General features: G+C 45.8%; 1 protein-coding gene across 1 annotated transcript in view; it reads left to right on the top strand.

Moving 5' to 3' along the window:
* Window positions 1-5,525: 5,525 nt before the first annotated feature.
* BEND4 (BEN domain containing 4) overlaps window positions 5,526-15,685 on the top strand; it is a 139,036-nt gene continuing 128,876 nt past the window's right edge. The window contains 2 exon segments of the mRNA XM_056557173.1: window positions 5,526-5,683; window positions 8,995-9,494. Coding sequence (XP_056413148.1) covers window positions 5,646-5,683; window positions 8,995-9,494 — 538 coding nt within the window. The 5' untranslated portion in view covers window positions 5,526-5,645.

The raw sequence follows: 15,685 nt of genomic DNA, 5'->3' as shown, positions 1-15,685 counted from the left end.
TAAAATTGGTTGTTTGATACTAAAATGCATTTCTGGGTGCACATTCCACTAAATGAAATATATACATGCATAAAAGTATATAATACCTATTACAGGTAGTCACAATGTCTCCATATACAGTCATGGCCGTAAATGTTGGCACCCCTGACATTTTTCAAGAAAATGAAGTATTTCTCACAGAAAAGGATTGCAGTAACACATGTTTTGCTATACACATGATTATTCCCTTTGCGTGTATTGGAACTAAACCAAAAAAGGAGGAAAAAAACCAAATTGGACATAATGTCACACCAAACTCCCAAAATGGGCTGGACAAAATTATTGGCACCCTTAACTTAATATTTGGTTGCAGCTGGAATGTTGGACCACTCTTCCTTTGCAAACTGCTCCAGGTCTCTCTTATTGGAAGGCGCCTTTTCCCAACAGCAATTTTAAGATCTCTCCACAGGTGTTCAATGGGATTTAGATCTGGACTCATTGCTGGCCACTTCAGAACTCTCCAGCGCTTTGTTGCCATCCATTTCTGGGTGCTTTTTGACCTATGTTTGGTGTCATTGTCCTGCTGGAAGACCCTAGATCTCGGACGTAAACCCAGCTTTCTGACACTGGATGGACAGTCCGGCCCTCATCCGTTGGTAATCCTCAGATTTCATGATGCCTTGCACACATTCAAGGCACCCAGTGCCAGAGGCAGCAAAACAACCCCAAAACATAATTGAACCTCCACCATATTTCACTGTAGGTACTGTGTTCTTTTCTTTGTAGGCCTCATTCCATTTTCGGTAAACAGTAGAATGATGTGCTTTACCAAAAACCTCTATCTTGGTCTCATCTGTCCACAAGACGTTTTCCCAAGTTCATTTTGGCAAAATGTAGTCTCCCTTTTTTATGTCTCTGTGTCAGCAATGGGGTCCTCCTGGGTCTCCTGCCATAGCGTTTCATTTCATTTAAATGTCGACAGATAGTTTGTGCTGACACTGATGCTCCCTGAGTCTGCAGGACAGCTTGAACATCTTTGGAACTTGTTTGGGGCTGCTTATCCACCATCTGGACTATCCTGTGTTGACACCTTTCATCAATTTTTCTCTTCCGTCCACGCCCAGGGAAATTAGCTACAGTGCCATGGGTTGCAAACTTCTTGACAATGTTGCGCACTGTGAACAAAGGCAAATCTAGATCTCTGAAGATGGACTTGTAACCTTGAAATTGTTGATATTTTTCCACAATTTTGGTTCTCAAGTCCTCAGACAGTTCTCTTCTCCTCTTTCTGTTGTCCATGCTTAATGTGGCACACACAGACACACAATGCAAAGACTAAGTAAACTTTTCTCCTTTTTATTTGCTTTCAGGTGTGATTTTTATTTTGCCCACACCTGTTACTTGCCCCAGTTGAGTTTAAAGGAGCATCACATACTTGAAACAATCTTATTTTTCCACAATTTTGAAAGGGTGCCAATAATGTTGTCCAGCCCATTTTTGGAGTTTGGTGTGACATTATGTCCAATTTGCTTTTTTTCCTGCCTTTTTTGGTTTAGTTCCAATACACACATAGGGGATAAACATGTGTATAACAAAACATGTTTTCCTGCCATCCTTTTCTGTGAGAAATACTTCATTTTCTTGAAAAATTTCAGGGGTGCCAACATTTACGGCCTTGACTGTAACTATCAGTGCCTAGTTCTTCCACTTCTTACATTTTACTCATCTGTATATATACCGTATTTATCGGCGTATAACACACACTTTTTAGGCTAAAATTTTTAGCCTAAAGTCTATGTGCGTGTTATACGCCGATACACCCCCAGGAAAGGCAGGGGGAGAGAGGCCGTCGCTGCCCGCTTCTCTCCCCCTGCCTTTCCTGGGGTCTAGAGCGCTGCTGCCGGCCCTTCTCTCCCCCTGGCTATCGGCGCCGCTGCCCGTTCTGTCCCCCTGACTATCGGTGCCGGCGCCCCATTGCCGGCGCCGATAGCCAGGGGGAGAGAAGCGGCGCCGACAGCCAGGGGGAGAGAAAGGGCAGCGGCACCCATTGCCGGCGCCACTGTCCCGTTGCCTCCCCCCATCCCCGGTGGCATAATTACCTGGGTCGGGTCCGCGCTGCTGCAGGCCTCCGGCGTGCGTCCCCGGCGTCGTTGCTATGCGCTGCACGGCGCGGCGCATGACGTGAGTGCGCCACGCCGTGCATAGCAACGACGCAGGGGACGCGCGCCAGAGGCCTGCAGCAGCACGGACCCTACCCAGGTAATTATGCCACCGGGGATGGGGGGAGGCAACGGGGCAGCGGCGCCGGCAATGGGTGCCGCTGCCCCTTCTCTCCCCCTGGCTATCGGCGCCGGCACCGATAGTCAGAGGGACAGAACGGGCAGCGGCGCCGATAGCCAGGGGGAGAGAAGGGCCGGCAGCAGGGCTCTAGACCCCAGGAAAGGCAGGGGGAGAGAAGCGGGCAGCGACGGCCTCTCTCCCCCTGCCTTTCCTGGGGGTATATCGGGGTATACACGCGCACACACGCACCCTCATTTTACCATGGATATTTGGGTAAAAAACTTTTTTTACCCAAATATCCTTGGTAAAATGAGGGTGCGTGTTATAGGCCGGTGCGTGGTATACCCCGATAAATACGGTATATAAAACTCAACGTGTGTGTGTGTTTATGTATATTCCACAAAAACTTCCACATGGCTAAAGATATTAACATGAAACTTGGCACACGTTAATTATATGTCAACAACAAACATAGGATAGGTAATTTAACCCTTACTCACCCCCATTTGCCAGGGGCGGGGGTTTATGTTTAAAGTCCTATACAAGCCTATGGGAAATATATGTTACTGCATAACTTCCAAACGGCTGGAGATATTTCGATAATACTTGGTCACATGTTACTTATATGTCCACTTAAAATATAGGATTGTTCATTTAACCCTTAACTACCCCCATTTGTGAGGGTCGGTGTTTTTGTTTAAAGTCCCATGCAAATCAATGGGAAATGTATGTTCTCACATAACTTATGTACGGCTGGAGATATTTCAATACCTGGTACACATATTACGGGTCGGGATATGAGTACGGGATGGGAGGTTGAGATGGGAGGTTGAGATAGGAGGTCAAGATAGGAGGACGGGATGGTCGGGATAGGAGGTCGAGTTAGGAGGTCGGGATATGAGGACGGGATATGAGGTGGAGATAGGAGGGGGAGATAGGAGGTCGGGATAGGAGGTCAAGATAGGAGGACGGGATAGGAGGTTGAGATAGGAGGTCGGGATAGGAGGTCGTATAGGAGGTGGAGATAGGAGGACGGGATAGGGGGTTGAGATAGGAGGACGGGATAGGAGAATGGGATAGGAGGTCGGGATAGAAGGACAGGATAGGAGGTCGAGATAGGAGGTCGGGATAGGAGGTCGGCATAGGAGGATGGGATAGGAGGACAGGATAGGAGGACGGGATAGGAGGATGGGATAGGAGGTCAGGATAGGAGGTCGGGATAGGAGGTCGGGATAGGAGGTCAAGATAGGAGGTCGAGATAGGAGGATGGGATAGGAGGACAGGATAGGAGGTCGGGATAGGAGGATGGGATAGGAGGATGGGATAGAAGGGCGGGATACGAGGTCGGGATAGGAGGACGGGATATGAGGTCGGGATAGGAGGTCGGGATAGGAGGACGGGATAGGAGGACGGGATAGGAGATCGGGATAGGAGATCGGGATAGGAAGTCGAGATAGGAGGTCGAGATAGGAGGACGGGATAGGAGGACGGGATAAGAGGACTGGATAGGAGGTCGGGGCATGAGGAAGGGATATGAGGACAGGATATGGGGTTGAGATATGACAACAATATATAGGGATGGGATTTGAAGTCAAAAGCTTCCTTCTTTGTTGATTTTCCTCCCCAACAAGGATTAGGAAGGAAAAACCGGGCAATTCCGGGTACTCAGGTAGTTTTATATATTTAAAGAAGTGGAAATTCACCCACAAGTGATATTTTGGCATGCCATATACATTTAAGGTAGAAAAACCTGGGCCTCAATGCATATTCTGCCACAGGACCCCCCAGCTACCTTGTGCTATTTATATTACTGCTATGTTTTCTATGGCAGAAGGGCCTTTAGGTTTCCACTGCTACAACTATATCCACCATAGGTAAAGACCTGCATACAATGCATGAATTGTTGCTTTTAGAGAGAAGCCAAGCTCCTTCACAGATTTCCATCTCTTAGTACTGTATATTGAGTCAGTTAAATCTCTGCACCCACCTTAGTTCGGCATTCTGTAGACCTCCGCAGCCTCTACTCAGTGGTGGTCCAAATTCACAGCCACTTTCATCTGGGTTATCTTTTGACCTGTCAGAAAATCTCTTTTGATTGGATTTTCCCTATGACACAGGATGGGACCAGTTAACAGTTCTTCCTATTCCTAAGGATTATTGATGCACCTGCTTACCCTTCTTACTGCAATATTCCTCAGTTAGGGTATTTTCACATATACTGTATATGCTGCAGATTGCCTGCTGACGGTTTTCTGCTGTTTTCTGCTATTTAGTTATACTATCACCGCAAAAAATATGCATCAGAAAACTTGCAGGATAAAATCTGCAGCATATACAGTACATGTGAACACACCCTCAGGCTGCATAGGTGAGCATCCTATATAGGAAGGGGCTATATCTGATGTATGATATAAAATTCCAAAGCCACAAGTAGTACTATCTGCTGCCCAACCATTAAGGCTATGTTCACGTCAGAATTTGGGATTCTGCTGCGCTGTGCACATGGCGGAATTTCCGTGCCAGATGTTTCAGAAAGAATAAACTGTTAATTGAGCAGTTTGCAGAATGTCCGCACAGAAATTCCGCCATATGCGCTGTGCAGCAGAATCCCATTGATTTCAATGGGACTCTGCTGCAGCGGAATTTCCGTGCGGACATTCCAAGCATGTGAACATAGCCTTAGGTGAAACCAGACCTGCAGCTTACACCTGTTGTATAGAAATCTATAGAAGACATTACAACCATCAGTTTTTACACAAAGTTTGTCCCAGCAACATTTTGATATACAGTGTTATTGTGTTAGCATGTGTTTCCTAAGTGATATATATATATTTACTCAGATGTTGCAGTTATGATATTGTACTGCACTCCTGAAGTTGAGATACATTATCCCAACAAATTGCACAAACCTAATTTTAACATAACTCCTCAATTATGAGGGAAAACACTCCTGGGAAAATCCAACAGAAAGAGGCACTGTCCAGCACTCCAACGGGGGATAAATATAAACGCCCTTTATTAAGTACATGAGTAAAAAATGTTCCAACGAACCACGGTGCAACAAAATCCCACCACCCTACAGTCATTGGGGGAGATTTATCAAAACCTGTGCAGAGGAAAAGTTGCCCAGTTGCCCATAGCAACCAATCAGATCACTTCTTTCATTTTGCAGAGGCCTTGTTAAAAATGAAAGAAGAAATCTGATTGGTTGCCATGGGCAACTGGGCAACTTTTCCTCTGCACAGGTTTTGATACACCTTCCCCATTGTCCCCATCAGTGCTGAAGGGCATAGTTAGGTATCACATGAGTCTTGCCATTGAAATCCTATTTAATTAAACCTATAGAACACCTATATATAATATACACATTGAATCACACTGTAACAATGTTTCTTCCCTCCTCAACTACTAAACAAACCTACAGGTAACACAGAGACAGAGATCTAATATACTGCTGTACCCAATATCTACCATGTTGCCCACATGACTTCTTGTTGACTTGTCTTTATATTTATCACATCATCCTCTATAACAGATTGTGGTCTTTACACCTGTTCCTATGTGATTTGTGCTTTGCCTTGTTGTTTACTCTGAATATGTTTAATAAAAATCCCAGCTTGTGCTATTATTACTGAGGCTGGGTTCACATTACGGTTTGTATTTACGGTTCCCGTATACGGCTGGGACTTAATCGCGGCGCCCGCACTCAGCCGTATTCAGGAACCGTAGTTAATGTATGTCTATGAGCCGACCAGGGTGAACCGCAGCCTCCACTCGGCTGCTTTTTCGGCCTTATGCGGTTTCCCGACCGCAGGCAAAAATATGGTCGACCACGTTTTTGCCTGGGGGTGGGGAAACCGCATACGGCCGAAAAAGCAGCTCATAGACATACATTAACTACGGTTCCTGAATACGGCTGAGTGCGGGCGCCGCGATTAAGCCCCGCCCACCCCTCCTCCCAGCCGTATACGGGAACCGTAAATACAAACCGTAGTGTGAACCCAGCCTGAGTGTAATGCAAGAAACAGCATCCTAGAGACCTAACTTAGAACTTACCTATACAAGATGCATGTTAACACCTCGGCAAAAGCACCTCTGATCACATTGGGGAACATCTATCATTGACCCCTTTTTTCTGTTCATTATTTGGCGCACAAATTTGCGCAGTGTCTGTCATTGCATCTTTTTTGTGCGTCTTGTTTGGTGGAGCATTTACCAAAATTCTCTATGTGTTCGTGCACCGTGGAGGAAAAAAGTGGGTGCAGTGGGTACAATTTTATTAACTGCGCTTTGTTTTCGCTGTAAAACTTTGCGCAATGCTTACATATTTCACGCCAAAATAGAACACCTAGGAGTACATGTACCAAAGTGTCAGAAAGCATTTGCTGCAATTCTGCCACAAAGTAAGATGTGGTGATTTCTATGTTTTCGCATAATTTATCACAGACTGTGCACACAGTTGATAAATTTTGCGCAGAAATGCAAAAAATAGAAACCACTAAGGCTGGGTTCACATATGTGTGGCGTCCGGTACAGTTTCCCTCCGGCCCGCACCAGAGGGAAACTGATGCTAGAACTGATCCCATTCATTTGAATGGGACAGTGCACACTCATCCAGTGTCTCAATTTTGACACAGGATGGTTGGACATGCCGGATAGCACCGGGCAGCTTGATGCGTTCCCCTGTCTGTTGCCCAGAAACAATGGATGCCGGATGCCATACAACCAATGACAAGTTATCATCAGTTGTGGCATCAATTGCGTCTAGATTCAGGATATGCCGGACATATGTGAACCCAGCTTAACAGGGTTTAAAGAATTTCTACCACACACCATCAATGATAAATCTCCCCCAATGTGTACTGCACGTGTCCTGTTAGTTTAGCCACATTCTCTATAAACCCACAGAAGCCCTTTAAATCATTAACTCTTCATGCTCTCCTCACCACTTATCTGGACAAGGTGCATGTTCACACCTGGGCATAAGCACCTCTGGATCACATTGGCCGACATTTATCCTAGTCTTTAGGGTACGTTCCCACATGGCGTATTTGCTGTGTATTTGCTGCGGCGTATTTTATTTTCCCAATGGGTATTTTATTTTCTCAATGGGTAGGAAAATACGCAGCAGCAAATACGCAGCAAAATACGCCACGTGGGAATGCACCCTTAGACTGTTTTTTTGTGTCTAGAAAAGGCGCCAAAAAGGCACAAGCAGGGTTTATTTTGGTTTACACATTTCTGCTTATTTGGAGTTGCAATCCACTGATTTTGGCAACACACATGATATGGAAGGGTTTTATGAACTGCTCCTTTTTGTGAAAAGGCTCAAAAAAGGCGCAAAGCCACTGAAAAGTCTTTAAAGGGGTACTCCGGTGAAAACCTTTTTTCTTTTAAATCAACTGGTGGCAGAAAGTTAAACATATTTGTAAATTAGTACTATTAAAAAATCTTAATCCTTCTAGTACTTATTAGCTGCTGAATGCTACAGAGGAAATTCCTTTCTTTTTGGAACACTGATGACATCACGAGCACAGTGCTCTCTGCTGACATCTCTGTCCATTTTAGCAACTGTGCCCAGCAGATGTATGCAAAGGGCAGCATGGTGGCTCAGTGGTTAGCAATGCTGCCTTGCAGTGCTGGGGACTTGGGTTGAAATCCCACTAAGGACAACAATAAATGAAGCATTATTATTATAATGTCAGCAGAGAGCACTGTGCTCGTGATGTCATCAGAGAGCATTCCAAAAAGAAAAGAATTTCCTCTGTAGTATTCAGCAGCTAATAAGTACAGGAAGGATTAAGATTTTTTAATAGAAGTAATTTACAAATATGTTTAACTTTCTGCCACCAGTTGATTTAAAAGAAAAAAGGTTTTCACCGGAGTACCCCTTTAAATCTACACCAGCCCAGACTTAGCTTAGCTTTTTGGTGTATATAAAGAGAGAAATTTCAGAATATGTGACCTGCATAAAATGTATCAAATACTCTGTGACCGATAAATAAATGTGGCGCTCCCAGCGGCCGGCATTTATCATTGTAGGTGTAAGTGAAGCATTTTTCTACACCTTTTTTTGTATGCTGGTAAAGCATTTGACAAATCAGCAGAAATGTGTAAACCAAAAGGTGCAAAAAAGACGCAAATAAACCCTACTTGCACCTTTTTTTTTTTTCTACACCGTTTTTTTATGCTGGTAAAGCATTTGACAAATCAGCAGAAATGTGTAAACCAAAAGGCGCAAAAAAGGCGCAAATAAACCCTACTTGTACCTTTGTTTTTTTATCTACACCGTTTTTTTATGCTGGTAAAGCATTTGACAAATCAGCAGAAATGCATAAACGAAAAGGCGCAAATAAACCCTCCTTGCGCCTTTTGTAGACGCAATAAAACAGTCTAAAGACAATGATAAATGTCAGCCATTGTGTACTCCATGTGTTCTGCTATAAATCCACAAAAAAAAGCCCTTTAAATCCTTAACTCTTCATTGCTCTCCTTCCATACTCCTAGCAGATAAGCAGTGTGGTGCTGGTCCAGGCAGGACAGGGCACTTTATGGCAGGGCTCTGAGGATCACACTGCTGTAGGGTTAAAGACTCCCCACACTTGCAGCACCTGGGATGTGAACATCCAGCAGAGCACAGACAGCAGCATCAGCTGCAGGACCCGCCCCTTCCCCCCATCATCATTAGCAAATATTACCCTAAACACTTGCTCTTTACCTCCCTTCTCCCTGCAGGCATTGGAGAGGCCGCCTGTCAATCACACAGCACCCTGCACGGCTCAGCAGCAGCAGCAGCAGCAGCAGCTCAGCAGCCACAAGGAGACGAGCCCGGGGAAGGAAGGCAGAGATGGAGGAGGAGATGCAGCCAGCAGAGGAGGGGCCCTGCATCCCCAAAATCTACAAGCAAAGGAGCCCCTACAGCGTCCTCAAGACCTTCTCCAACAAGAGGTCCCTGGCCAGGAGGTACGAGAGACCCACCATGGTGGAGATCCCACATCTGGGGGTACCTGCAGGGCACCACTTCCAGCCCCATCCAGCAGCCTCCATCAGTGATCAGCAGCAGCAGCATCATTACCAGCAGGCGCACAGCTCCTATCAGGATGGGCCCACCAGAGCAGCCACCTCCACCTCCTCCCAGTGCCAGCAGAGGGGAGGTGCCCCAACTGGGCATCTGGGCTCCACCAACAGGTTCTGCCAGCAGTCCGCCAGTCAGGGCAACATAGAACTCAGCTCAGGTAGGTACCTACCTCCCTCCCTCCCTTCCCTATCATACACATCTGTTTATGGAGAACCTGTGTGATGGGTATTCATTGGAGAACTTTGAGGGCATTCCAGGGGCAGCTGGCAAGTTGGGATGGATAGAAGGATCATGAGATCACTTATTTATTGTGCACTTTTTTTTTTTGGGGTGAATTTAGGGTGAAGCATGAAGGGCATCTCATTTGGATGCACTTTGTTTGTATAAGGACTAATGGGGGTGCCCTTCTTGCTAGTGGTCAACTAATTGCATCCTAATGTGGAGACTGCATGGTACCCTATGTGGCAGGATGGTTAAAGCACACCTCTATGTAGAGCCGTGGTGTCAAACTGTGGACCTCCAGATGTTGCAAAACTTCAACTCCCAGCATGCCCGGACAGCCGTTGGCTGTCCGGGCATGCTGGGAGTTGAAGTTTTGCAACATCTGGAGGTCCACAGTTTGACACCACCAATGTAGAGAATCAGTTTGGGTGCACTTTAGTTGTTTGCAGCTTTTTGGGTGCACTACTTGCCCGTGATCAGTTTTGTGCTCTTACAGTAGTTCGAACTTTTTTTTAATTTTCTATAAAGTTCATTTTTTTTCCTATTCACTGCTACAGATGGCATAAAGGAAGATCAGTATATTCAGTTAACCCTCTGTTCTTCCGCCCTCAACCCACCTGGGCGATGGGCAGCTCTGTATTCTGCTCCTATCTCCGCTCTATTACTAGAACAGGTTGGTTTTGCATTACAAGTTAACTTTCCTGAAGTTGGATCTCCACTCCTGAGCTGCATCGCTCCGTAGAACCGCTGTGTATGGAGGAGGTTCCTGATCAACTCGTCTATATCCCACAGACAGACAAACTATAGCTTCATAGAACCATCCGACGACCTTGAATTTACAGATATCCTGTGTTATTGTAAACCTCCTAACTGCATAAATAATGTAGGACAAAGAACCAAAATATTGATGTTATTGGTATGAGAATGTATTTATGACACTGTTTCTTATTATTTGTATAATAATAATAATGGTAGCAAATGTTTATTTATATAAACAATGTATCAATGTACAGATAGGAAGAACTCTAAAATCTTCTATCCTTTTGTTGTGCACTTCAGTGCGGACTATAGCTCCCTGTTATCAGCCATTTCAAGCTGTAGGGGGGGGGGGGAGAGATTGACTTTATTGTTCTTTAATGAGATTAGTGGCAGGAAGGCCAAAAAAATGTCTTCCTTAGTGCCCTAAAAAATGTCACTACTTTATGTTACATGTCTCCAGCCCTGAAAACATTCAGAACCATTTACATTCGGTATGTGGGGGTGATTTGAGCATCGTTTTGTAGTCTGCGCAGGATAATATATCAATGATAATGTATAGCACAAGCATGACAAAAATCGTTACACTGTGTGGTCCGCTGTTATCCTGCTGCGATTCTGCACGCGTATTTGAGCGTTAACCCTTGCCATGTCTGTTGCCCGTTGTTAACTCCATTGCACATTGGAAAGAAGTGGTTCTTTTGGCGATGAGTTGTGTTCCTTTTTTCATGTGAATATGATGTTGTGCTTGGTTCATGCCCCTCATTTAATGATTATCTCCCGTCATCCACACATATAGGGGAGCGCAGGTAATTCTCCATCGGCTGCGGCGCTAAAGAATGGCCTCCCCTGATCTAATTAAAAGTCTCAGCAGTCACAGAAGTGGAGTTTTGTCCTCACCATTCATTCCCTGGATTAGATTTAGCTGCCGTATGTAAAAAAAAAGAGAAAAAGGGAAGGCGAACAATTCAATCATCGGTATCCCCTCCTGACAAAGGCTGATGCATGATCCAGCAGTGCCCCTGACGAGATCCTTGAGGCAGAGATGTATTTGTGGTTACATTTACATCTGATAATGTATCTTCTACTCTGGAGTGATCAGACCACACATAGTGGACAGCTGGGGTCATAAGTCGGAGGACATTTTATCCAGGTTGTACCATGCGCCCATAGCCGCTTCTCGCGATGATGCAGTATACAAAATCCATTATAGGTGACAGAAACTTTTACTGAATTTTCCTTAAATGTTTTGATATCAAAGTGCTCTTTGTGTCCTTCAGTTTTTGGGTAAGCTACAGAGAGCAGCAGGTGTCTCTTTTGCAAATGGAACTTGGACCATAATTAAAAGGGTACTCTGCCCCATGACATCTTATCCTCTATCCAAAAGGGACCCTGTGGTCTCGGCTGCGGCACCGCAGACATCCGATGCACGGAGCAAACTTCGCTCTGTGCCGGATGACTGGCGATGCGGGGTGGAGGCTTGTGACGTCAGGGCCGCGCTCCGCTCGTGATGTCAGGGCCACGCCCCCTCAATGCAAGTCTATGGGAGGGGGCGTCATGCCCCCTCCCATAGAATTGAAACGAGGGGGCGTGGCTGTGATGACCACGAGAGGGGCGTGGCTGTGACGTCACAAGCCTCCGGCGCTGCACCCGACGCTCTAAATAAAATCAGGGTGCAGCTTGGAGATCGCGGGGGTCCCCAACTGTGGGACCCCCGCGATCAGACATCTTATCCCCGGTCCTTTGGATAGGGGATAAGATGTCTAGGGGCAGAGTATCCCTTTAAGTCCTGGGGAAAAAAAGTGAGGGAACTCACCCAAGATTTTCACTCAAGGGCTGGTCCTGTAGGACACTTGCTAATGGGAACGGTGTTCCTTCTGTGGAAAAAGAGCAGGAACTCACTCGTTCCTTCAGGACTCAAGCCCTGGTTAAGACCCTGCAGAGGGTGGCAGTCATACTACATAAGCGATAGGCTAGATTTACAAATGTCTGGTGTCCGACTCAGACTAAACTTGCCACAACTGATGAGAAAAGGGCATTAGTTGTTTAGGATTCGGCATTCATCAATTGTGCATGCTGGACACGGGAACACAGCAAGATGCGATCCCCTATTCAGCACCCTTGTGGTGTGTTCCATCCTCCAGCATCTCAAGTTAAATGAATGTGAGCTCTCCCCAAGTGGTTCTAGTCTGTAGATGGAAGGATCCTTTAAAGGAAAACAGTCACCAGTTCACCCACACTATAACCCTATACACCAGGTTAAAGTGCGGGTGAACAGGAGACCGATGGGTCTCGGACTGTTATACCTACCTGAAGTCTGGAGCCCCAATCCTCCAAAGGTCCCCCACTTCCAGCGCTGACTTGCGCTTTGAGGCGGGCCCGCTGGCTAGATTTAAATATTTATAAGCGCCGGTCACGTGAGTGCTCAGTAGGCACGAGGATTGGGGCTTCGGACTGCAGGTAGATATAGCAGTCCAAGACCCATCAGTCTTCTGTTCACCCTCACTATAACCCGGTGTATCAGGTTATAGGGCTGGTGAACGGGTGACTGTTTTCCTTTAAAGGAGTAGTCTACTGCAGACTATTCCCACTCCGTTTTGCCTGGGCTGGAAAAAAATAGGAAACAAACTTTCACTAACCTTCCTGTGTTCTCCCGGAGCGCCGCTACAGCTGATCAGTCCTCCAGTCCTGTCTTCATACTCCTTCCGTGTGCACGGATCGTCACACGGTGCTCAGCCTATCAACGGCCGAGGCGGGACATGGCTGCAGATGGTGATAGGCTGAGCGCTGTGTGATGATCTGTGCACACCGAAGCAGTATGAAGACGGGACTAGAGGACCGATCAGCTGCAGCGGCGCTCCGGGAGAACACAGGAAGGTGAGTGAAAGTTTGTTTTCAATTTTTTTTTCAAGCCAGGCAAAACGGAGTGGGAACAGTCTGCAGTAGACTACTCCTTTAATGTACACAAATTACACTGAGTTGACACACCATATTTTGTGGCAAGCAGTCCAGGGAGAGGTGGCCACTAAGACTAGTGGCTGACACATAGAGGGGCATCTGTCACTTGTAGTGACACCTGAGATTGAGGCACTAATGTGTCCCAACTATCTGCAAACTGGGACAGTTCAGGACAAATGTATGGCTGGCGTGGCGGGACATACAGATGCGCTGCTCATGTCATCAGGGGGCAGGCTTGTCAGGCAAGACAAGAAGCAGCCGAGCCCCCTGTGATCAGCTGATTTGCGACTCTCTGTCTCAAGCCGCCCAGCAAATCGGGAAAGGCTCGAGACGACACAAATCCATAGTGCCGCATGATGCTAAACTTCTACCTCTGACAGGTAATACAAGCTAATTCAAAACAAACATAATTTGGCATCAAGGGACAATAAGTATAAAAAACTGGAATACCCTTTGTAAAGATGTTTACCATTGTATTCAATGGGAAAAAATTGGCCCAAAAGAACTTTGCCCCATGTAAAAGGATCAGCAATCGACCAACGAACGAGAACAAGCTCATTTGTTGGCTGTTTAGATCTTTTGTGTGGCTAATGATATCATTGTTATTGGCCCCACATCGCCCTGTGTAAACACGGAAGGTGCGGCTGACAATGATGAAGTCGAGGGGCTATTTATGTGGCCTGCCCTGCCACCGATCGGGAGTCACTGGCGCTGATTTGCAAGATCAGCAGTCGTTCACAGGAATAGGTTAGATCATTGTTTTTCCAAACAATGTGTCTCCAGCTGTTGCAAAACTACAACTCCCAGCATGCCCGGACAGCCTTTGGCTGTCCGGGCATGCTGGGAGTTGTAGTTTTGCAATAGCTGGGGACACAGTGTTTGGAAAACACTTATTTAGATACCATACACAGTTTTTGCATAGGTACTTGCAGGGGCGTAGCTATAGAGGTAGCAGAAGTAGCAGTCTCATCGGGGCCCTGGTGCCTAAGTGGGCTCCGAAGCACATCTGCCCCATTAGAGACCAGTAATATAACTGGCATATGGGGCCCTGTTGCAGATTTTGCATCGGGGCCCAGAAGCTTCAAGTTATGCCTCTGGGTACTTGGTAACTCTTTAAGCGACAGTCTGCTGCATCGCCGGTCATATTGGCTTTTGCAAAAGTGCCTTCAGTTCGAATGCAGTTTTATTTTACACCTGTAATTCTTATAGGCATAAAATGAAATGCAGGGGACTTATTTTGGACCATTTATGTGCATAAAGATGTCTGTGTCTTTGCACATATATTTGCACGTATTATAGCACATAATTTACCAAAATTGTCTCCTTATCAAAAAGAAATTTTTTGAGTTATAGCTGTTGCTGTAGCTCAAAAAAGTCTAAAAAAAAAAACAACCCAGCTAAAACAACAGCAAAAATCCTTTAAAGTGGACTGTTATTTTAGTGTTAAAACAGGGCCAAAAAACGATGAATTTAGCCTGAGGCTTGAGACAACACATATCCCAGTCAGCCTTTCTGAAGGAGAATGATAATTTAAAGGAGATCTCCATCAAAAATGAACTTATCCCCTATCCACTGGATAAGCAGCTGATCGTTGTCTGAACGTTGGGACCCCGCGATCTCCTGAAAGGGCTCACGTGCTGCAGGCATTGCTCCATTGATTTTTTTTGGGAGCGCAATAAAGACCTAAGTACAGCACTCTGGCATTATTGGCGCTCCCATATAAATTAATAGAGCGCCGGCCATCCAGTGATAGATAACACGCGCTCCTCAGTGAGAGAGTGGGGGTTCCCTTCGGGGATTGCGGGGGATCCCAGCGGTCTGACCCCCCCACCACGGTCATCTGTTAAATTTGGCTGGAGTTCGCCATTAAGAAAGGTACGAACAAAGTTTATTTTTTAAAAACATAGAAATTAGTTAATATCACAAGAAGGTCAGTCATTGAATTTTTAGGTGTGTTTCACCCTTGGGGGGGGGGGGGGGGTTATTAAAACAGGTTTTTGTCAGCTTGTTTGTATACCATGTTTTCTGGTTGGAATTTTGTCTGTTGTGTGCCAAAGTTATCATTTTGTTGCTTGGCATGTGGTAACTTTGGCTATTATAATTTTCTGGAGTCCGCACACGCGGTTTGAGTGGCTGGAGTTGGCGTGGGTTTGCGACGTTCGAAGGCCAGTTGCGTCCGCGAAATGTGACTTTAAAAAAAGTCCCACATAGTAAATACATTACCACTGCACAATTTCTATTGAGGCACAACCAAATAGTCAGCAGCTTTAGAAATCTATATGAAAAGTCACACACTTTTTTTTGCCGCAGAAAATTACTGCACCAAACCATTCAGACAAAAAAAGAGCGAAAAATATAGGAACGCAACACCAGCCCTTGTGTATATGATGTCTAGGGAAGTGTTTCCCAACT

Source organism: Hyla sarda, chromosome 1 (genome assembly GCF_029499605.1).
Source record: "Hyla sarda isolate aHylSar1 chromosome 1, aHylSar1.hap1, whole genome shotgun sequence".
NCBI classification, from domain to species: Eukaryota; Metazoa; Chordata; class Amphibia; order Anura; family Hylidae; genus Hyla; species Hyla sarda.
This window is presented reverse-complemented; position numbering and strand designations above follow the sequence as displayed.